The sequence below is a fragment of the Triturus cristatus genome, chromosome 5_1, assembly GCF_964204655.1.
Source record: "Triturus cristatus chromosome 5_1, aTriCri1.1, whole genome shotgun sequence".
Taxonomy (NCBI): Eukaryota; Metazoa; Chordata; class Amphibia; order Caudata; family Salamandridae; genus Triturus; species Triturus cristatus.
Window position 1 is genome coordinate 767161689 of NC_140587.1, and position 25418 is coordinate 767187106.

The window sequence follows — 25418 nt, forward strand, 5'->3', positions numbered from 1 at the left end:
GCGTCTAAGATTAGAAACTTGGGGGTTATCTTTGATTGCAAACTAACTTTCTCAGCCCAAGTAAATAGCCTTACCTCCTCTTGTTTCTTCCTGATCAAAACTCTGAAGAAGATCTTTCCTTTTATTAGGAAGTAACAACAGAAGTTAGTGGTGGTGGCCCTTCTGCTCTCAAAGTTGGATTACAGTAATGGCCTATTTTTGGGAATTGATAAGACACAAATGAATAGGCTTCAATCACTGCAGAATGCTGGTCCCGATTGCTTTTGGACATACCTAGAGGTAAACCCACCTCTGTGGCTATTCGAACCTTACATTGGCTCTCAATGCAGCATCGGGTCGAATTTAAGGCTCTATGTCTTGTCCATAAGGCTCTTTATGGAGGAGGGGCTAGGGTCATGCGTACATTATTTAGACCTTACATCCCAGCCCGACCACTACGATCGGGTAACTTGAATCTTCTCTGCCTGGATAGGATCAGGAGAGTAAGATGGGGTGGCAGAGCGTTCTCACTCCGTGCTGCTCTACTATCGAACTCATTGCCGGTAGCCATGCGTCTCCAATCTAACAGATTGGCGTTTAGGAGAGCCTTGAAAACTCTGTTGTTTACCAGAACATAGTTGTAGGTGACAGGTCTATTGGCTCCACTAGGTTCTTACCCTTTTTAGCGCCAAGACGCCACGGCATTCGAGCGCTCTACAAGCACATATCCTATCCTATCCTATTGAAGTGAAAGGTTTAGGTTTATTCAAGCTTCCCGTCAACATTTAATAGTAGTAGTTGTAATTTACCACTTCTTGAAAGTCCAGTTATCTCTAAAGACACTGACCATGGATTCCACCCATTGTGGTGTTTGAGGAAAATCATTATTGGCCAGAGTACTAAATGTGGCTGTGGAAATGCAATAAAATGGAAAGAGGGTTTATGGCAAACCAAGTCACATTATCATCAGATTAGGTTTATTATGCTATATGCTCCTCCCATCTCCTTTGCTCCCCTTTCATTCCTTTTTTGTAGATTAAGGCCACAACACTCACTCAGCAGCTGCTATAGCTTTGTTCCCTTACCGAAGCTGGGCTCTGCACAATATGCACTGCTTATGCAAGCATCGAAGAAGTAGTCCAGTCACCCCAAGTGCTGTGCTCGGATCTCTAAAATTCTATTTTAATTAATTTCTAGTTTGTGATCACAACTATGGTCAGGTTTCTGGAAAGTGTAGCAAGCAGAATTGTCAACATGAAACGTCTGCAGAAAACTGTGTAAAATCTTTACTGGCATACTATAAAAACCTTTTTTTGTCATCAATTCAAAATCTCAAACACATGCTATTTGTTGTATGATCTTTTCACAGAGCTCACGTTTCTTTGGATGGAAACTTTACTGGGTCTTAGTAGAGCACGGAGTTCTCTCCTGGTATCAGAATCAGTAAGTGCCTATTTATTAACTATTTTTTCAAGTTGCATTTTGATTAATCATATATGTATAATCGGTGATGCCTCAGCGTGGCATTTTATCATACACATATATTACTTAAATGGCTGTACAAAATGAATTCACTGAAAATGTAAAATGCAATGTGAGTAGAACTTGTGAGCTTCTTAGGTTTGTTGCATTCTTGTGCCCTACACATAATGTTTAGACTCCATAATGCACATTGGCTTGTCCTTTTATACAATATTAATTTCAAGTGATTGACATGTTTTCAGATTATGACGGATCTGGAAGGGTGCTGATTGTTGGAATGCATAGACCAATGAATTAAAAATAATGTAATTGGTTGCTATTCATTTCTTTAGCACAATATGTAGAGATGTAGGTAAGCACGCCTTGAGATCTTTGATCTCCTTGTCAGAGAAAATCCACTTTGTCTCCTGCTGACAGAAACTTGGTTGGGGGAGACGTCTAATCCGGACATCATGGCGGCATTTCCTTCAGATTATAAAATCTTTCGTCAGGATAGAGTGAAAGGCAGGGGAGGAGGGGTGGCGGTAGTAGTGAAAAAGTCAGCTACCTGCTCTATTTCTTCTTTGGAAACCATTGCAGGAGCCGAATCCCTTGCCTTCACTATCAGATTGACCCCGCATCAAGCCTTGAAAGGGCTGTTGGTATATAGATCTCCCGGACCAGTGGGCTCTTTTTTTGACGATCTTCAGGGGCCATATCTGGCATGGCTTTGAGTGCGCAGCACTGTCTTCTGGCGGGAGATTTTAATTTTCATATGGATGCCGGCGATGATCCGGATGTGAAAAAACTGCTTGACGTTACGGCCCCTCTTGGTCTTGTCCCTTTTTTGGTTGGTTCCACACACGACAAGGGACATACCTTAGATCAGGTTTTTTCCTCGGTTCCTCTCGTCGACGTTGAGCTCCTTCCGGTGCTTTGGACTGACCACAGGCTGGTCAGATTCTGTGTATTGGGTAGTGAAAAGTTACCCAACAGTGCCCCTAGAAAGCATGGCGCTGTGCGAAGGGCTCTGCATAGAGTCACGCCTGAGTTGCTAGCCCAGGCTGCTATGGACCATCCTTGCCCTCTTTCAGGGGATCTAGAGCAGGATGTGGAGTCCTTGCAGGGGTGGCTGTTGGAGAGGTTGAATGATCTGGCCCCTGTAATGGCCCCTCGGGAAAGGGCTAAGAGGGTTTCAGCTCCGTGGTTCACTGAGGCATTGTGTGCCACCCGTGCCCAGTGTAAGGTGGCTGAGAGGGCATGGCGCCTCCACTATGATCCGGAGGCCAGATTGGCTTATAGGACAATGATCAAATCCTATCATCAGGATATTCTCCGGGAGAAAAAGGAATATCTGGCTAGGAGGATTGAGGCTGCCTCTAACTCTTGTAAAGAGATCTTTACTGTGGTGAGGGAGTTCACGGCGCCCAGATCCAACGTGTCCCACAGTGTTCCATCGGAGCTTTGGGTTTGTGATCTTGCTAAATTTTTCACGGATAAGATAGTCTATCCAGGACTCTTTTCCAGTGAGGTCCGCGAAAGTGAGTTCTAGTCCGAAGGCCGGATTATCTTCCCCGTCCATGCAGGGTGCGGTTCTTGCTGAGTTTTCATCTGTCTCTGCCGATGTTTCCCTAGCTCTTCTGGCTAATCTTAAATCGGGCTCGCCATTGGATTCTTGTCCAGCCAAATTTTTGCGTCCGTGGTTAACCCATTGGTCAATTCTTTGGTGAATCTGTCCTTGAGGGAGGGGAGGGTCCCGTTGCCCTGGAAAAGGGCTATGGTGATCCCCCTCCTCAAAAAGCCTGCGTTGGACTCTGAGGTTTTGGCCAACTATAGGCCGATTTCCCTTCTGCCGGCCTTGGCCAAGATCACGGAGAAGCATGTACATGGCGTTTTCTCTAGCTTTCTCGAATCCAATGACTTGTTTCACCCATCGCAGTCCGGCTTTCGCCCTAACTTAAGCACGGAGACGGCACTTCTGGAAGTGTCTGAGATCATCAGGGAGACACTGGATTCTGGAGGAAGGGCCATTCTTGTCATGCTGGATCTGTCGGCGGCCTTTGACACCGTCCCCCATGAGGTGCTCCTCTCCAGACTCTACGACATCGGTCTGAAGGGGTCGGTGTTCAATTGGTTTACATCTTTTCTCGAGGGCCGCCGACAAACGGTCTGGGCCTCTCCGAGCTCCACCGAGATGCCGCCATTGGGAGTCTGTGTTCCACAGGGTTCTGTGTTGAGCCCGACTCTGTTCAACATCTTTATGACACCTCTGGCGGCACTGGTGGAGTCCTTTGGGGCCCAGATCGTATCCTACGCGGATGATACTCAACTGCTCTTCACGTGTGGGAAAGATCAGGATTTTGATGGAGAGAACATTCGGGGTTGCCTGGAGATGGTCTTTAGCTGGTTCCAGCGTAACAGCCTTAAAGCAAACTCCAATAAATCGGAGGTGCTGTTCTTCGGCTGCTCTCTGGACCCCGATTGGCAGGCCTGGTGGCCATTAGGTATGTGTCCCCCCGCCCAGGCATCGCTTGTGGCAAAAAATCTGGGAGTGAAGGTTGACAATAATCTGTCGCTGAGATCACATATTCTTGGCCTGGCGGGCACCTGCTTTGGCATACTCAAGATGCTCCGGAAGTTCCTGCCTCTGCTTACAGAAGAGCATAGAAAGATCACTGTGCAAGCCTTAATAAGCTCCAGACTGGACTATGCGAACGTCCTCTATGTAGGTCTTCCGGAGTATCTTGTTCAGCGGCTGCAGGTTGTGCAGAACTCCGCGGCCCGTGCTATTTTTGGTCTCCATAGGCGAGCAAGAGCTTCGGGTCTGGTGCGATCGCTTCATTGGTTGCCCATCCGGAAGCGGATTATGTTTAAAGCACTGACCTTGGCGCATAAAGCGCTATTTGGTGCCGGAGCAAAGTACCTACAACGGAGACTGGCTTTCTACCGCCCAGCTAGATCTCTGCGGTCGGAATCTTTGTTCCTGGCTAAGGTTCCCCGAGTGAGGAAGGCTCGCACTGGGGGACGCTCTTTTAGTTTGAGGGCCCCTCAGTTGTGGAACTCCTTGCCTTTGGACCTACGGTCCTCTCCTACTCTCCTTCTGTTTAGGAAGAGCCTTAAGACTTGGCTTTTTAACCTTTAGGATGTTTCTTTTCTTTTGTTCGTTGTCTGTTTTATGATGTTATGTCTTATCGAGCTGCCCCGATAAAGCGCCGGGACACTCCTCTGGAGTAGCCGTGCGCTATAGAAATAAAGTTTTAACATAACATAACATACCATGTACAGCAATATGATGCTTTGCAATGTGGCTATTTGTTAGTGGGCACTCACCACCATTTAATTTCTTGGAACTAATCACTGATGACATATTTTTCTTTTGTAAGAGTTAATAACCAGGTGTAAAACTGTTTGCAAATGATGAGGAGTCAGAGATGGACGTAAAGACAATACCTTTCCAATAATGTACTGGCAAAGCCACCAATCCTCAGCCTGACCCTGATTATGCTTGTGAACTGCCTATTTTTTCATATTACAACAGTGACTCCCCACTGTTCTGCAAAAGGGTTTTGTCTGATTCCTGATGTTGGTAAGCTTAGTGCTAGGTTATAACAAAAGGATACCAACCTGCCGTAAATTGGTTCATCTGCATAATTATTTTTGCGGTGGCAGCGTCCAATGGCATGTGTATAAATCTCATGCAAGGGGTAGGTTGTGTGCTTTGCATGATGTGGGTAGCTTTGTGAACACCTTCAAATAGTACAGTTGGTGAATATTCAGAAACTGCACTCTAACCCTGTCACATCCTGAAAAAGGTTGGATATTTGTTCCTGCTGAAGTAAATCCTTATCCAGGGAGGGAAGGGGAATGGGCCACTTAATGGGGTATTGAGGAAATGAGTTCTTTGTAGGGAAAAGTGTTTCCCCTTCTAAAGGTAAAAAATACAAAATATGTGAAATCACACATTGGTACTGGCTTTTTCCTAATGAGTCAACTGTACTGTGCATACAATTTGTACTGGGAAAATGACAATGCCTGAAAAAGCTAAATCCACTACAAAAAACAGTGGTTCTCGTTGGTGTCATTAGTCAGCCTTTTATGATTTATCAGCAATAATAAACTGTTTTCACTGAATGCATAAAGTCCATAAAATGACCATCGCTCCAATTCAAAACTATTGTAGTGTATACACACCACAAGATCCAAAACTTGCAAAGTGTCCCCAGTGAACAAAACCACCGAAGAGGTGACAAGAGAAAGTGTGTATATCAGCAACAAACAACCCTGAATATTTTGAAGTCCATACGCCTTGCATGCCTTTGCCTGTTATAAAATCAGGCCCTTTAGGTTTGTTTGTTGGTAATATGTCAACAATGTGTTCAACCCCTTCTTCTAGATATAGGATCTCATTAGCATAGAGCAATGTGTTGTGACATCCTAATAAAAGAATATATATGAGTATATAAGAGTAATGGGAGTGATGGCAATGTGGTGGTAAAATTGATATCTACTTACCTCGAGGACAGTAAAGCAATATGTGCTGATCCCTATTCATTGAAATTGTTTAAAGATAATTTGAACCGTGTGTAAAACAACAACAGTCAAAGTGTACTCACTCCGTGAAAAATACCTGTTAGGGCAAAAGAAAAGAACATAATGCGCAATTCCAATCAGTATTGAGAACAAGGATAAATTCACTGAAGTGACATAAAAACGTATCCCGGGTAGTAGGAGTTAGAAGAACTGTTAAGCTAATACTACATGCAGGGAATCTGGATTGACTCATTCCATTAACAGGTGGTTTCACCAGTTAGAAACCTGCCATGAACCAATGCACGGTGCACAAAAACACCAAAGTGGGAAACCACTCGGTCAGGGTGTACCCTATAAGGACTACGATCATCCGTGTCAGAGAGTAAGACTTGATACTGTGCTTCCTCTTGTCACAGAGGAACGTAAAAAAGCGGCTCGGAACACACCATGCGTTCCAGTGCAGGGACACTCTGGTCTAACAGTGCATTGCACATGCAATGCCTTATTAAAGGGAACCATTAGGATAATGGGATTAAAACATTTGACAATTGGTAGGTGTTAGACCTGGCATCCTTGGTGTGTTTTTCCCCTGTATTTTTTGTTTCTGACCTCCTGTTTTTAACTGTTTACTGCATTTTATTTATGCTGGTTTTAGGGCTCTGGGCACTTTACCACTGCTAGCCAGTGCTAAAGTGCAAGTGCTCCCTGTGTAAATTGTCTTGGTGATTGATTTATCCATTATTGGTATATTTGATTTACTGGTAAGTCCCAAATAAAATGCACCACATGTACCCAGGGCCTGTAATTGATATGCTACTCAGCATTCTGCAGCACTGATTGTGCCACCCACACGATTAGCCCTGCAACCATGTCTCAGGCCTGCTATCACAGTGTCTGTGTGTGCAGTTCTGAACTGCCATGTCGACCTGGCAAGTGCAACCACTTGCCAGGCCCAAACCTTCCCTTTTACTACATGCAAGCCACTTGTGAGGTAGACCCAAGGTAGCTCGATTGGCAGGGTGCGGTGTATTTTAAAGGTAGGACATGTTCTGGTGTGTTTTACATTTCCTGTTAGTGAAATACTACTAACTTCTTTTTTCATTTTTGCGAGGACGATCTCTCCCATAGATTATCATTGGAGCTGCCTTGTAACCCCTTACAAGTGTAGCTTCCAATCAGGAAGAGATGGAGAGTTAGAGTTTGGGTTCCCTGAACTCACATTATAAAAATATATCTGTTCGAAGCATGTGTGCTGTAGATGCACATGCTTTGCATACTCCTGCCATCTAGTGTTGGGTCCAGATGTTTGCAAGTTGTTTTTCTTCAAAGAAGTCTTTCCAGTTACAAGATAAGGCGACTCCTCTTTTTTGCGATAGTGCGCATGGGCATCGACTCAATTGTTAGACTGTTTTTTTTCTGCCATTGGGTTCGGACGTGTATTGCCGCGTTCCAGTTCGAAACCGTTCTTCAGGTTCCCCTCTGTGCGCAATCCACTCGACCCTTGACGTTATTGTTTTTGTACGCGTTTTCCCTGTTCTTCGCGTATCGAATCGGTCAACAAATTTTCCATCTTCAATAGAAAACTTTGTGGGCGGCTATCGGGCCTAAACATGCCGGTCCAGCCTTTTGCCGATGGAATGGACTCAGTTTCAATTCTGTCCTCAGTGCCACGCCAAGTACCCTCGCACCGACCTACATCAAGCTCTCTGGAACACAAGGAAGAAGACAGCGATGCCTGTAAATCGTTTCGGTCCAAGAAAAGTCTGCGCAATCGTCTGGCTCAACGACCAGAAATGCAACACCAAAGCATTGAACAAAATCCGTATATCTTCGGCGAAGAATCGAGCAAGAAGAGGTCGAAGTGTCGGCAGCAGAAGAAGAGGCCTTCTCCGTTCCAGAGTCGGATTCTGAACTAGAGATCGATTTAGAGTCCAAAGACGTGCCTCTGGGACAAGGGGCCGTGAGTACCGAAGACCCCTTGCCCCCCAAAACCTTTTTCAAAAAACAGAAAGCTATGGCACTACCTCTGCCTTCCAGCCAAGGTCGGCCCGAGACCATGTTTCCGGCACCATGGCTCCTGGCTCTGCACCAAAACAAATCGTTAAGCCTTCCGGTTCAGGACCGATTCGGTCTAAATTTACTTTGGATCTGAAACTCTCAGGTTCCAAGGACAAATCTGGTTCGGAGCTGATATCCTTTGATTCGAAGGACAAATCTAGTTCAGAGCCGAAACCCTCAGCTCCAAAACAAAAACATGCTTCAGAGCGGAAACCTTAAAGCAAACCTATCTTGGCGCTGAAATTGAAAGACATTCTCTCCGAGCCTCCCAAACCAATTTTAGACCTTCTTAAAGATAAATTGGATCCTAAACAGAAGAAGATTTATATCAATCCTGATACGGCACATATTTCTGCTAAAACACCAGCCAAACCCAAACTTCCTTCAGACGACCCTGCATAGAAGATCCCTCCGAAGAAGAAAAATAAACATGGCTAACAGCCCTGCTTATCCTGCCTCACAATCCCCTCCACCTCCATCTTCTCCACATTAACCAATTCTACATCTTTTACACATAACGCCTCAGGGATCTCCACATACACAGCCTGATGGGGATGATATTGATGGACACATTTGCCTGTAGACCCATGAAATAATTACACTATTGACCTTCCATTGGATACTGACCCAGACCTTTACCCTGCAAAGCCATCACCACCTGACGATAATGTGGCTTATCAAGAACTTATTGCTAGAGCAGCAGAGTATCATGGGGTGGCCTTACATAGTCATTAGAAGAAGACATTTTATTTGAAACACTTGGGTCCACACAGAGTTCAAGTGAAACACTCACTATGCTGAATGGCATGATGAGGCATGCAGATGACCTCTTCAAAGACACTGTGCGAGCACATATTTTAACTCCCAGAGTCGATTAAAAAATATAAACCTTTTCCATCTGATCCTATGTTTATTATAGGACAATTACCTCTCGACTCCCTAGTGGTGTCCAATGCTCGCAAAAGAGCTAATTCACAAACCTCTGGTGATGCACCTCCCCCAGACAAAGAATTTAAGCTTATAGATGCCTCTGGGAAACGAGTGGGTGCTCAAGCCGCTAATCACTGGTGCATCACAGACACAAAGGGCCTACTAGCTAGGTACGACAAGGCAAACTGGGACCAGATGGAGCAACTGCTCCAATATCTTCCAGACGAACACAAAGCCAAGGCACAAGAGTTAGTTCAAGGGGAAACTCATTTCTAACTCAGATGTGCCCTAGATGCAGCTGACACCGCAGCTAGGGAAGTCAATACCAGCATTCTCCTTAGAAGGCATGCATGTCCTACGATTTTGGGGTTTAAATCTGAGGTTCAACAGTCCATTTTAAATACCTCTTTTGTGGTAGCGCTCCAGTCCCCATCAAATAGAGGCACTTTCTTTTCTCCTTTTACAGAGCATGGTCTAAAACTACATCTTCAGACTCAAATATTTCCTCTTATAAAAGCAACACACAATCCTCTCGCTTTAGAGGTTTCTATAGAGGAAACCATTCAAAAGGTAAGGGTAAAGGCGCCACACAGCGTAACACCCCTTCCCCTAACAAACAGTGACTTACCCACACTTCCCCCGATTGCTTAACACCTGTCGGGGGAAGACTACAACTGTTTCTCCCCATTTGGCAATCCTTACCAACCGACAAATGGGTGATCCATCTTATCTGACATGGCTATTGCCTAGAACTTGCCACCAATCCTCCATACACTCCACCTTGCATTCAAAATCTGACCACGTAGTTACTCAAACAAGAGGTGCAATCTCCCTTACAACAGGGAGCAATAGAACCAGTTCCATTACAGTACCAAGGTTCAGGGGTTTGCTCTATTTTCTAATCCCCAAAAAGGACGGCTCCTTAAGACCAATTTTGGATCTCAGAGTGTTAAACCAGTACATACTGACAGAACATATCCATTTGGTAAAGTTTCAACAGGTCCTTCCACTTCTACAGCAAGAGCGATTTAAGGTCCACACTAGATTTAAAAGTTGCATATTTTCACATTCTGGTTCATCCAGCTCATCGCAAATATATCAGATTTGAAATAGTAGGCAAACACTATCAGTTCAAAGTGCTCCCATTCGGAGTAACTACTGCTCCCAGAGTATTTCCCAAATGTCTAGCAGTAGTGGGAGCTCATCTCAGAAGACAAGAAATTCACGTCTTCCTGTACCTAGAGGACTGGCTCATCAAAGCCAGCACACATCCAAAGTGTCTAGAACACACTCAGACCACACTACACCTACTCCACCGATTGGGTTTCACGGTCAACATACAAAAGTCTCACCTACAGTCTTCAAAGATACAATCTTATATAGGAGCCACTCCCAATACCTACATGGCTCTAGACTCTCCCAATGCAGCCAGAATTCGCAATATCCAAACTCCATTGATACAATTTTAGACCGATTAAACTATACCAGCCAGGAATTTCATGCTGCTACTAGGAATGATGGCGTCATTCATTACACTAGTGCCCGACGCAAGACTACACAAGCGTCCTCTACAAGAATATTTAGCACGTCAGTGGAATCGATCACAGGGTCAATTAACAGATCTAATGTTGGTGGACAGCTGCACCCATCGCTCTCGGCAGTGGTGGAACCCACAAAAGTTATCAAAAGGTTGGTCCTTCATCGACCCTGTTCCACCAATCGTGCTAACCGATGCATCTCTCACAGGTTGGGGTGCACATCTCCACCATTACACAATTCAAGGTCTCTGGCACAACAAGCACAAACCTCTCCACATAAACTATCTAGAGCTTCTAGCAGTATTTCTAGCGCTAAAAGCTTTTCTGTCTCATCTCAAAAACAAAGATGTCCTAGTGAGTAGGGACAACATGACAGCTATGTACAAACACGGGGGGTGGGGGGGGGGTGTCGTATTGCGTCCCTGGAGAGGGAAAGAGCCACTATACACAAGGTTCTGGGTGGTTTCGGTTCTTTATTGTGTAGTAAGAATAACCACGCGGAACTATATGCGGCAACGCCTTCCCAGTCTTCCTCTTCTTGTGTATCGCCTCCTATCGATTTCTGGCTCCCCCTCCAACTTTCTCCGGGAGTTTATATGTGAAAGGAACAAAACAACAAAGGACACACGGGTGAGATGAGGACCTTTAAAACAGAGGGAAGAAGGACTAAGGGAGTGTGGGAACACCGGGGCAGCCACCACGTTATATTCACAAGTCAAAAATCAATGAATACTCGTAGAGGAGTGTGAGGGGATAAAGGTAAAACAATAACTTCATCAAAAAGAACACTCACACCCCCGTGACCTCCCCGCCTCCCACTAACTAGTCCCTCTTCGTGTAAAGGCAAACCCCAGGACTCGGTCCCGTACCTTTCCCAGCCACGCTCCTCCAGGAACGTGGCGGGGCGACTCGCGTTGACGTTGGCCTCCTGGCTCTCGGATCCCTCCGAATCTGCTCTCCTCAGTCGTGTCACCGTCCCTCGTTCTCCTCTCTTCAGCGTTCTCCTCCGCCGCTCCACCGACCCTCGCTCTCCTCTCTTCAGCGTTCTCCTCCGCCGCTCCACCGACCCTCGCTCTCCTCTCTTCAGCGTTCTCCTTCGCCGCTCCACCGACCCTCGCTCTCCTCTCTTCAGCGTTCTCCTCCGCCGCTCCATCGACCCTCGCTCTCCTCTCTTCACTTCCTTTGACCACCTCGTCCACTCGCTCTCGCTCTTCACCTCCGCTCCTTCCTCCGGCTTTCGCGCCCCTGTCCTCTTCCGGATGTGCTTTACTCTCGAAGCAGTCGTCTGATTGGTTCACGGCCGATGACGCCGGGCCTGCCCATCCCGCCTCCTTAAAGCTCCAGTCCATGTTAAAGGAGCCGTCAGTGTCCTGTGGTCGGGGTGGAAACAAAGAATCGTTAATGTCTCCACCCCGACCTTCCTCGGTAGCGACCCCGTGACAGGGGGGCAGCACTCTCTACAACTGTCACGCCTCTCCCAGAGCATTTGGAACTGGGCTATCCATCACAAGACTAATCTCTAGCAGAACACCTTCCGGGAGTGAACAATCAAATTGCTGTCCTCAGCAGAAGGCGGTAGCAAATACATGAGTGGGAATTTCATCCCCAAGTTCTCCTTCCATACTTTCAACAATGGGGATACCCACAAATAGATCTGTTCACCACAGTAGACCACGCACAACGCCCAAACTTCGCCTCCAGATTCCCACACCCTCTCTCCAAAGTCAATGCCCTATGGATGAATTGGTCAAGGATGTTTGCCTACGCTTTTCTGCCTCTCCCACTCCTTCCGTTTATGGTTCGCAAACTCAGGCAAAAATCACTCACACTGATTTTGGTAGCTACCACATGGGCCTGTCAACCATGGTATAGCACCCTATTAGAGCTTTTTAGTAGTTCCACATCAAAAACTACATCTCACCTCCAGCCTTCTCACTCCACGGCGAAAGTAAGCATTTAAATCCCAAGGAGCTCAACTTAGCGATTTGGCTCCTGAAGTCATAGAGTTTGGATATTTATATTTGCCACCAGACTGTATGACTATTCTGAACGAAGCAAGAAAGCCTACTACCAGAGCTTGTTATGCAGCAAAATGGAAACAATTTGTTTTCCATTGTAACAACTATAAAATTATTCCTCTAGATGCCTCTTTTCAAAACATTATTTCTTACCTTTTGCACCTACAGCAATATGGACTAGCTTACACATCTATTCGATTGCATCTTGCAGCAGTAGCTGCGTATTTGCAGAACAGACAACATTTATCTTTGTTCAAAGTTCCTGTCATTAAAGCCTTTATGGAGGGTTTAAAGAGAGTAATACCACCAAGAATCCCTGTGGCACCAGTGTGGAATCTTAACATTGTAATTATGGGTCCACCCTTTGTCCTTTACAGTTCCTTTCATGGAGGTTGCCTTCCTCATTGCAATCACCTCATTAAGAAGAGTTGTTGAGCTACAGGCATTAAGCGTAGAAGAACCCTTCTTTCAGCTTCATAAAGATAAGGTAGTTATTCTCACCAATCCAAAATTCCTCCGAAAAGTAGTGTTCGAGGCGTATGAGCTGCGGAATTCATACTGTAGCATAGATCACCATCTGGTGTTGGGCTCTGATGCTTGCACCTTGTTGTTGTCTTGGAAGAAGTCTTTTGTAGTCATGAGATAGGTGACTCCTCCCTTGCATGATAGTGCGCATGGGCATCGACTCCATCCTCAGATTGTTTTTTTCTGCCATCGGGTTCGGATGTAACTAATGCGCTCCGGTTCGGCACCATATTCTCCAAACCTTTCCGATGCGCAAACCATCATAAACTCGACGGTATTGTCCCCGATCGCGTGATCTTCGACGCGCTCCTCAAATATTCCATTCCTGTCATCGACGTGTGCCGCTGGGCATATCGACGCCGTTCGGGCCTACGGCTCATGGGAAGGACTCCATTTAAAAAATGCCCCCAGTGTGGAGCAAAATTCCCACACAGTGACCACCACAAGGTCTGTAACCTGTGTCTCTCGCCAGAGCACGATGAGAATAATTGCCAGGCCTGCGCCTCCTTTCAATCCAAAAAGACCATCTGTTAACGGGCCCGACGACACATCATGGCGTAGCGAGCAGCTCCGGCACCAGTGGACATCTTTGATGAAAGCCCGATGTCCCGGAGGAGGATTCTGAGGATCTCAAGATCGTGTCCGAAGCAGACGACTCTGACTCAGGCGACCACATCACTCCAGGTCAACGAGTGAGTACAATTGCCCCTAACCCAACCCCACGTCAAAAAAAGAAGGCCCTGGTCAAGACTTCGCCTGTTGGCCTCAGTCGTGACCGAAAACAAGCTTCAGAAGCCGAGGTAACACTCGCCCCAGGGCCCGGCTCCAAAGATAAAGGACAAGCCTGCCGGCGGCTCGGAACCGAGCAAGCCGCATATCAGTGTCCCACAGGCGCCATCGGCACTGAAGACTGGAGCGCAGCCTATTCCCAAAAGACGACCTTGGCGCTGAAAGAAAAGGCATCGGGTCCGAAACCGAGACATTTGGAACCGAAAAAGATTTCTGCCTCCACATCGAAGCCGAAGGACCCAAAACCATCTCCCAAGGCTGCGGAGCAGAAATCCAAACCTCGCTCGGACCCTAAAAAAATCAGCTCCAAAAGCGACTATAGAAGAGGAAGAACTTTTTTGACCGGATCCTATCGATCCGAAACAAGACTCTCCACATAGACACCAAAACAGGGCATGTGGTTGCTGTTCCACACAAGAAAAGGAAATTGGACACCCCAGACATTTTTGCAGTGCCTGGAAAAAGGAAAGACTGTGCCACTTCACCTTTACGACCCTCTTCTCCTGTTCTTCCTACTAAGCCTGTCTCTCCTCCACATTCTCCTATACTTCCACCAAACTCACCACCACCACAGGACGATGATGATTTAGGGGATGGGGGAGGCAATAATGATCCTTTTACTGACCCTGATGACGACACAGACTTACCACAGGACGATTGGAACGATTATGATGACCCAGTAGATCCTCAAGACCTCCCTAATCCCCATGCATTCCCAACAATGCCATCTCCCCCATATGACAATATTGGTTTTAGTCAGCTTATATATAGGGCTGCTCAGTACCATGGGGTTCCAATGCTTTCAGACCCCACAGAGGAGGACTTTCTAATAAACACCTTTGAACAGTCACTAAAGACTGTACAAACCTTGCCAATGTTAAAAGGTGTCATTAAACATGCCCTGACACATTCAAGGACCCTGTTAGGGCTAGAATTCTCAATCCCAGAATTAAGAAGAAATATAAACCTGCCCCCAATGATCCCACCTATATCAATGGTCAACTCCCTTTAGACTCCCTAGTGGTAACTAATGCTAGAAAACGTGCCAATTCTCAGACCACTGGTGATGCGCCACCTCCGGACAAGGAGTCTAAATTATTAGTTGCTTCCGACAAACGTGTTGCTGCTCAAGCAGTTAATCACTGGCGGATAGCCAATACACAGGCATTACTTGCTAGGTACGATAGGGCTCACTATGACCAACTGGAAACCCTATTGCAACATTTACCTGATCAATATAAGACCAAGGCCAATGATTTAATTCAGGAAGGGAAATTAGTAATTAATGCATCAATTAAGTGTGCCCTTGATGCAGCAGACACCGTCTCTAGGTCCATCAACACTAGCGTGTTACTGACGACATGCCTGGTTGCGCATCTCTGGCTTCAAACAAGCGGTACAAACAACTATCCTCAATCAGCCGTTCAATCAGGAACAACATTTTGGACCGGCTGTGAACACCACTCTTGAAAAAATGAAAAAGGACACAGACTGCTAAATCCATGGGAGCATTACAGTCACCATCCACACGTGGTTCCTTTCGAAGCTCCTTCTATAGAGGAGCATCCAAGAACATCAGTGCAGACCCCTGCTTCTTCCAACAAAAAACACCACACAAACATCCCCCAACATGGGATATTTTAGAGGAGGATACAGGGGAAATAACAATAAGGGAAGAGGCCGAGGTAACAACAACACTCGCACCTCCCCCACTAACAAGCAGTGACTTCCCTCCAGACCATTCCACTCCGGTCGGAGGGAGACTATCACAGTTCCTACCTGTCTGGGATTCCATCACTACAGACAAATGGGTAAGACAAATTATCCAGTATGGGTACTGCCTGGAACTTACAGCCACTCCACCTACCATACCACCCAAACAGCATCCAATGTCCACGGAACATCTCACTCTCTTAAAACAGAAAGTTCTCTCACTGCTTCAAAAGCATGCAATAGAACTAGCTCCCTTAGAGCATCAAGAAATAGGGGTTTACTCGCTGTATTTCCTAATCCCCAAAAAGGACGGCACCCTAAGGCCAATACTCAACCTCAGACCTCTCAATCTCTACATACAGTCAGTTAATTTCCACATGATCACTCTTCAACTGGTCCTCCCACTACTTCAACAGGGCGACTTCCTTGCCACACTAGATCTCAAGGACGCCTACTTCCATATTCCCATACACCCTGCTCACAGGAAATACCTAAGATTCATGTTGGACGGACAACACGATCAGTTCAAAGTCCTTCCATTCGGGGTGACTACAACACCCAGAGTGTTCACCAAGTGCCTTGCAGTAGTAGCAGCACACTTGAGAAGGCAACAAATCCATGTCTTTCCATACCTCGATGACTGGCTGATAAAAGCCAAGTCACACAACCAGTTTGTCCATCACACTTACTAAACCATCCAGCTACTACACAACTTGGGGTTCACAGTAAACTACACCAAGTCACATCTTCAGCCCTCCCACATACATCAGTATCTAGGGGCCACAATAGATACCTCCAAAGTTCTGGCATATCCCAATCCAACCAGGATAGCCAGTATTCAAACCCTCATCACCAGATTTCAGCCACAGCATTCCCTTCCAGCGAGTGTGTTCATGCAACTCATAGGAATGATGGCCTCTTGCATTTTCATTGTACCTCACGCAGGACTTCAAATGCGACCTTTACAGGAATGCTTAGCACGTCAGGCCCAAGGTCAACTTACAGATCTGGTTTTGATAGACAGCCGCACACATCGCTCTCTGCAGTGGTGGAACACACAAAACCTTTCCAGAGGGCGGCCGTTCCTAGAGCCGGTTCCACAGATAGTGCTAACAGCAGACTCATCACTCTCCGGCTGGGGAGCCCATCTCCTACACCACACAATTCATGGCAAGTGGACGACTCAACAAAATCGCTCCACATCAACCACCTAGAATTACTAGCAATATTTCTAGCGTTCAAAACATTCCAAGGGGAGAGGGGAGAACAACCTGATAGCGGATCTGTTAAGTCGGCAGACTCAACAGATACACGGATGGGAACTTCATCCGCAAGTTATTCAACCTTTCTTCCAAATGTGGGGACAACCAGACCTAGATCTGTTCACAACACACGCAAACGCAAAATGCCCAACCTTCGCCGCCAGGTTCCCACACCGGTTGTCCAAGGGCAATGCGATATGGATGAACTGATCAGGCAGATTTGCGTACGCTTTTCCGCCACTCCCACTCATTCCGCTAGTAGTACGCAAGCTCAAGCAGCAGTCTCTCAAAATGATCCTAGTTGCTCCCACATGGGCGCCACAACTGTGGTTCACAACACTCTTCGAACTCTCAGTAGTTCCACACCAGAAGCTACGTCTCTTCCCAAGACTGCTCACACAGAAACATGGAGAGATAAGGCACCCAGAACCAGCGCTGCTGAATCTAACAATCTGGCTCCTGAAGTCCAAGAGTTCGGTTACCTTAACCTCCCACCTGAATGTATGACTATTATTAAGGAAGACAGACGCCCCACTACTAGAGCTTGCTATGCAGCTAAATAGAAAAGATTAGTAATTTACTGCAAGAGCAACAAAATAGATCCATGAGTTGAACATTATCTGCTATTTGCTACATCTACAAAGATGCAATCTGGCATACTCGTCAATCAGATTACTTCTAGCTGCCCTTGCAGCCTACCTACAAAACAGACAACATTTGTCATTGTTTAGGGTACCCGCTATCAAATCCTTTATGGAAGACCTTAAAAGAATAATTCCACCCACACTACCACCCTCTCCAGTGTGGAACCTTAACATTGTTCTTACTAGACTCATGGGTCCCCCATTTGAGCCTTTACATAAATGTGAATTCCTTACATGGAAGGTAGCCTTCCTTGTCGCTATCATCTCTCTCAGAAGAGTAAGTGAGATCCAGGCTTTAACCATGCAAGAACCATTCTTAAAAATACATCGTAACAAAGTGGTTCTCAGGACAAATCCAAAATTCCTTCCAAAAGTCATTTCTGCTTTCCATCTTAACCAATCAGTAGAGTTACCAATATTTTTCCAAAACCCTGATTCTGTAGCAGAAAGAGCTCTTCACACACTAGACGTCAAAAGAGCTTTACTTTATTACATAGACAGGACTAAAGCCTTTAGAAAAACAAAACAACTTTTTGTCGCTTTCTTATCCCCTCATAAAGGCAATCCCATCCCCAAAGCTGGAATTGCAAGGTGGATAGTAAAATGCATTCAAGTATATTACCAGAAAGCAAAACGTTCGAGGCATGTGGGCTGCTGAATTCATATCTGTGCATAGATCGCCGCCTAGTGTTGGGTCCGGATGTTTGCACGTTGTTGTCCTGGAAGAGTCTTCGAAGTATCCTTGGATAGGTGACTCCTCCCCTGGACTACAGTGCGCATGGGCATCCTCTCCATCCTCAGATTGTTTTTTTCCGCCATTGGGTTCGGATGTGCTATCTTAACTCCAGTTAGGAAAAAACTTTGTCGAGGCCAAAGGGCCTTTAGTTCGCGTTGGTACTGTTCACTCGATCGGTTTCGACCCTACCTGTTAGCTTACTAACTTCGGAAACAACTTTTCGCTTTTTACCTGACCATCGACGACACCGACGATGGAGTCGAGGACACCATTCAAGAGGTGCCCGGTATGCAATGCGAAATATCCCCATATCGATGTCCACCCGGTGTGCAACAAATGCTTGTCGCCGGACCACGACGAATCGACATGCATGGCCTGTGCCCGGTTCCGTTCCAAGAAGACTCTACGGAATCGACGAGCGGCGAGACTCGAAGCGCAGCACGCGGCACCGGCCCCGGCAGACATCTTCAACGCCGAAGATGTCGAGGAGTTGGAAATCCTACCCTCCAATCCCGGTTCCGAACATGACTCCGGTTCGGACGACGTCGACGAATCACTCTTTCGCAGAGATGAAGACAACACCGAGGTAGGAGACGGCGATGAGGCCTTAGGGGCCGAAGAGAGTAGCTCCAATGACGAGCAAGGCCTACCCGTTCAGACTGACGAGAGCCCAGTGCCACAGTCTATGGCTCCGGTCGAGGGATCGCCTTCGGGCCTTACCCGAGACCTATCCCGCAGTTCTTCGGCCCCGCCCTCGGGCCCGGCCTCGGACGTTCAGCGGCAGCCATTATTACCTAAACCGGCTGGTTTCCCTTCTACCAAACCGAAACCGAAAGCTGCACTGGTACAAATGAAACCGAAACCGAAAGTGGCGCTAGTCGGATCGAGGCCTTCCACACCTTCGACGCCAGCGACACGCATCGGCACCGAGCGCACCAAACGAGACTTCGGTGCCGAACTTGAAGCGGCCGACGCCGGAGTCGGCATACGGAAAAAGGCCCTCGGTGCCATCAAACCTGCTCGGCTCGCGGCGCCGACGCCATCGACTCCTAAACCAAAGGTCATACTGCCTGCTGCGTCTCACGTCACTTCCACGGCAACACCAAAGCCTCCTGCATCGAAGACGTCGACGGCCATTTCCGCCCCTCGACCCGATGACCCACCGGCGCCGAAAAAGTCCACGGCCGCCTCTACAAACCTGGTAGGCGCTAAGGCCTCGAAAGCGCTTCAAGTGCGAACCGGTGCAGCACAAGGCAGCAACACCCAAGCGGTCCTCCAGGACACATCGGGCTCCGGCCCACTAAAAGCTCAAGCAGCCTCTTCGGCGCCAGCCAACATAACTTTTGGCCTGCCGCCATCCACGATCCCGAAAATGTTCCAACTCAGGACACGGGTCACCCACACCACGGTTACACCTGCTGAGACGTCTCCGTCACATTACATCGACGCCAACACCGGCAGGATGATCATCCATGACCGGAGGATAACTTCGGAGCCACCCTTGGACCCTTTCAGGATCCCACTAAAAAGAAAGCTGCCTGTGGACTCAGAACCTGTGCTTTGCGAATCTTTCGACTCGCCCTACCAGGATCCACTATCATTCTCTCCCACACACTCCGACACGGATGCGTTGGCAGACTATATGGATGACCAAGTCCCTTACCACGGAGACATGGACCCTGATGACCAACAGGACCCTGATCAAACTTGGGGCGACCCTGCAGACCCCAGTGCACCTCTAGATGCACAGGACCCACAACTCTATGGAGCGAAAACATCTCCCACAGAGGACACTGCAGCGTTCAACGCTCTTATTGAACGTGCTGCGAATAATCATGGAGTGCAGCTTCACTCTGACACCGTGGAAGACGACTTCCTTATGGACACTTTCGCTTCCTCGGAAAGGCATGTAAAGACTCTGCCCATGTTGAAAGGGGTCCTCAAACCAGCCAAGGACATCTTCAAGGAACCCACCAGGGCAAGGGTGATAAACCCCAGGATCGACAAAAAGTACAGATCAGCACCTGGGGACCCTACTTACATCAGAGGCCAATTACCTCTCGACTCCATTGTCGTTGCGAATGCTCGCAAGAGGGCACACTCGCAAACGACAGGTGACGCTCCTCCCCCGGACAAAGAGTCCAAGGTTTTAGAGACCTCTGGCAAGCGAGTTGCCGCCCAGGCTGCCAACATATGGCGCATAGCCAACACTCAAGCGCTCCTCGCTCGCTACGATAGAGCGCACTATGATACATTGGAGCAACTACTCCAACATCTCCCTGACCAGTTCAAAGAAGGTGCAGAAATTCTTATCAGAGAGGGACAGCTACTCACAAATGCTTCCATCAAGTGTGCACTAGATGCTGCAGACACGGCTGCCAGGGCCATAAACACAAGCGTCATGCTGCGAAGACATGCCTGGTTGCGAATCTCCGGGTTCAAACCTGAGGTGCAAAATAATATACTAAACCAACCTGTCAACCCCGACTATTTATTCGGGCCGGAGGTTGACACAGCCCTTGAGAAAATAAAAAAGGACACGGACACTGCAAAGTCCATAGGGGCTCTCCAGACTCAGTCCTTTCGGAGCAGCTCCTTTCGTCGCCCCGGAAATAGAGGAGCAGGTAGAGGACAGGGGTCACAGCAGACATACAACAAAGGCAATACCCAAACCACCTACGATAAAAACACCCGGGGTGGATATCGTGGCTCCAGTACAAAGGGCAGAGGACGCGGCTACGGCAACACCAGGTCCTCCCCCAAGAACAAGCAGTGACGCCCTCTCCCTTCCTCCCGACCACATAACACCTGTCGGGGGAAGGCTACAAAGGTTCCTGTCCACGTGGAACTCCATCACCACGGACAGGTGGGTCAAAGATATTGTCAAATACGGTTACTGTCTAGAGCTAACCTCCACTCCACCCACAATACCTCCAAGAAACCGTCCTATGTCCTCAGAGCACTTAACGCTCTTACAGCAAGAGGTGCAAAGTATGCTTCTAAAAGGCGCTATAGAGGTCGTACCCGTCCACGAGCACGGTACGGGAGTGTACTCCCTCTACTTTTTAATACCGAAAAAGGACGGGTCACTCAGGCCTATACTAGACCTAAGACCCCTGAACCGGTACATTCTTTCCGAGCACTTTCACATGCTCACTCTCCAGCAAGTCCTTCCGCTTCTCAAGCAGGGAGACTTCCTGGCCACACTGGACCTCAAGGATGCGTATTTCCACATACCCATTCACCCCTCACACAAAAAATACCTCAGGTTCACTGTTCAGGGACAGCACTATCAATTCAAAGTCCTGCCCTTCGGCGTGACAACAGCACCCAGGGTTTTCACAAAGTGCCTAGCTACTGTGGTGGCACATCTACGGAGGCAGCACATACACGTCTACCCCTACCTGGACGACTGGCTCGTTCAAGCGAAGTCAGCCCAGCAATGTGCCAGCCACATGTCCCGCACCATTCACCTCCTTCACAGTCTGGGATTCTCACTAAATTACCCAAAATCCCATCTCCAGCCCGCACACGTACAACAGTACCTGGGTGCGACTATAGACACTCTGGCGGCCACAGCTCAGCCAAATTTAGTGAGGATCAACAGCATGCAAATGCTGATTTCCAAGTTCAAACCCCAACACTCCCTTCCTGCGCGAGTGTTCATGCAGTTGATAGGCATGATGGCCTCCTGCATTTTCATAGTCCCGCACGCGAGATTACATATGCGCCCGCTTCAGGAGTGCTTGGCACGTCAGTGGAATCAGGCTCAAGGACAGTTGAAAGACCTAGTGTTGGTGAGCGGTCGGGCATACAACTCTCTGCATTGGTGGAATCCACAAAACCTTTACAAGGGCCGACCGTTCCAAGAGCCTGTTCCACAAATAGTACTGACAGCAGACGCGTCTCTCCAGGGATGGGGAGCTCATGTACTCCACTACACAGTGCAGGGACTATGGACGACACAACAGAAGAAAATGCACATCAACCTTCTGGAACTGATGGCAATCTTCCTAGCCATGAAGGCATTCAAAGTACATCTGTGCAACAAGGTCGTGTTGATCCGGACGGACAACATGACCGCAATGTACTACATACAGAAGCAGGGAGGAACGCACTCTCCACAGTTGTCTCATCTGGCTCAGAGCATGTGGAAGTGGGCCATTCAGAGGAACATGTTCCTCATGGCGGAACACCTCCCCGGCAAGGACAACCAAATGGCGGATCTGCTCAGCAGACACAGCCACCAGATGCACGAGTGGGAGTTAAACCCATCAGTACTCCAGCCGTACTTCCAGCAGTGGGGTCATCCAGAGATAGACCTGTTCGCCACAAGCGAAAACGCAAAATGCCAAAGCTTTGCCGCCAGGTTCCCACATCCGCAGTCGCAGGGCAATGCGATATGGATGAACTGGTCCGGCAGATTTGCGTACGCTTTTCCCCCAGCGCCGTTGATACCGCTGGTGGCTCGCAAACTCAGACAACACTCCCTGACACTCGTCCTAGTTGCTCCTACGTGGGCACGCCTGCCATGGTACACCACCTTCCTCGAACTTTCCGTGGTGCCGCATCAAAGGCTGCGGATCAAACCCGCGCATTTGACGCAGAACCATGGAGAGATTCAGCACCCAGATCCGCAACAGCTGAACCTGGCGATCTGGCTCCTGAAGTCCTAGAGTTTGGCTACCTCAACCTGCCACCTGACTGTATGGACATCATCAAGGAGGCCAGGAGACCCACTACAAGAGCTTGCTATGCAGCCAAATGGAAAAGGTTTGTTATTTATTGCGGTAATAATGACATTAACCCGCTGGACGCATCCATCCAAAACATCATTGGTTACCTCCTACACCTATACCGATGCAATCTGGCGTACACCTCTATACGTGTCCATTTGACCGCAATATCAGCCTATCTACAAACCAGGCAGCACCTCTCTCTATTCAGAGTGCCTGCCATCAAAGCATTCTTGGAAGGACTCAAACGAGTCATTCCACCAAGCCACCCACCGGCTCCAATGTGGAACCTCAACCTGGTCCTCACACGCCTGATGGGTCCACCCTTTGAACCTCTCCACTCATGCGAGATTCAATTCCTCACCTGGAAAGTAGCTTTCCTGGTAGCGATCACTTCTTTAAGAAGAGTTAGTGAACTCCAGGCACTAACAGTTCAAGAGCCATTTATACAGGTTCATGCCAACAGGGTCGTACTACGTACCAACCCCAAATTCATGCCCAAGGTAATATCGCAGTTCCACATGAATCAAACTATTGAACTGCCCGTTTTCTTCCAAAACCCACAAACTGTCGCGGAAAGGGCACTCCACACACTAGATGTCAAAAGGGCCCTCATGTATTACATCGACAGGACCAAACCCTTTAGGAAGACAAAACAACTGTTCGTTGCCTTTGCCCCACACCACAAAGGTAACGCCATCTCCAAAGCAGGGATAGCCAGATGGATAGTTAAGTGTATCCAAATTTGTTATCAAAAGGCAAAACGCACATTAACTATTCCCCCACGAGCCCACTCAACACGTAAGTTAGGGGCCTCCATGGCTTTTCTAGGAAATATTCCCCTGCATGATATATGTAGAGCAGCCACCTGGTCCACTACACACACATTTACCAAACACTATTGTGTAGATGTGCAATCAAAACAGCAGGCAGCTGTAGGACAGGCTGTTCTCAAAACCCTTTTTCAGACCGCTGCAGCTGGCACTGGTAGCCGCCGCTAATAGAGGGCACTGCTATACATTCTATGCACAGATATGAATTCAGCAGCCCACATGCCTCGAACTGAATATGCTACTTACCAGTATGCATCTGTTCTTGGCATGTAGGGCTGCTGACATTCATATCGTTATTCTTCAAGGCGTGCCCGTTCCATGAGAATTGGGTAATATAATTTAGAATAATCTGACCCCCCTCGCACCCTCTCCCACCCCTCCCTCCTCCACCGGTGTGTCCAATCCCCAATTATCTGTACAATCTAGAACAAGCTTTCCCTCAACAGTACTTTGCGTGGTAATATTATCACAATACATCGTCACTTCTAATCACTATAATCAGTGCGATGACTGCACAGCATGTCTGCCCCTGGGGAGTCCCTACCACCCTTATATTTCAAGGTTGCCCCGTTTGTGTATCTAGGACCGAGTCTTCATCTGAATCTACCTCTGGTGCTTGCAGCACCATAACTAAGGCCTCCCATGCCTTTGCGGACTCCAGTGCTTTATCGCTATTAGACCGCTTGGCTTGCTGAAGTCTAATTGTACTTTCGCTCAACGCCCATTTAACTAGTTCTGCCTTCCATCTCGTAACGCTAGGCCCTTCCCTTGACTTCCAGTGCGCTGTTGTATCCCTTTTAGCCAACAGTAATCCCAGATCTAAAAACGTACTTGTTACCTTCAGTTTGGGAGTGTGCCGAAGCCAATGCAATAAACAAGTACCCATGTCGGGCTCAATCCGTCGTTCCGTGATTTCACAGAGCATGTCCGTTACCTCCTCCCAGTATGTACCCAGTTGCAGACAGCCCCACATCATGTGACAAACTCCGCCCCCTCTAAATGACATCGAGGGCACTGGGCAGTATCTATTTTAAAATACTTGCTAATCTTAGCGGGAGTAAGAAATACCCTGTGCAATATAAAAAAGTGAATCAGCTGGAATCTAGCGTTCCTAGTACTTTTCCATGCTCTCCTGACTATTTGAGCCCATGTCTTCTCGGGGATCTCCTTGCCTAGGTCTGCCTCCCATTTCCGTTGCAGTTCCCTCATTCCTTCCCCCACCATGCGCCTATATAGGCATGTGACTGCCTTGAAGGTCACCGCCGCCATCACTACATACTGACACGCCATGGCCGTCCGTGGTTCTGCAAGGCCCTCTCTCCAATATCGCTGCACCGCAGTAACCAGAGCAGAATGCAATAAATAATCTCCGCGAGGGAGTCCATACCTATCTTGCAGGGCTTGGAAGGGCAACAGGGCACCATCCTCATATAAATCCCCCAATACCTGTACTCCCAACGCCTCCCACTCAACCAACGTGGTCCAATCCCCCCATGCGGGAGAGCTGTACACATACCTAGTGGTATCTCCGGGGCATGTGGCTGAATGATATCAGCCCTGCGTTGGCTCCGATTTCAACATAGCCTCAGCGTCTGCTCCTCGTTGGAAAGCATCCCGAGTCGCAATCGCTGCTGGAGCACTGCGAAGGACAGCACATGACGCGGTA

At 47.9% G+C, this 25418-nt stretch overlaps 1 protein-coding gene across 2 annotated transcripts in view; it reads left to right on the top strand.

The window, feature by feature from the left end:
* Positions 1-25418, top strand: part of OSBPL1A (oxysterol binding protein like 1A) — a 1951189-nt gene that overhangs the window by 393811 nt on the left and 1531960 nt on the right. For both annotated transcript variants that reach the window (XM_085605749.1, XM_085605748.1), the window contains exon 10: positions 1349-1422. In XM_085605749.1, coding sequence (XP_085461875.1) covers positions 1349-1422 — 74 coding nt within the window. The remainder of the gene's footprint in view (positions 1-1348; positions 1423-25418) is intronic.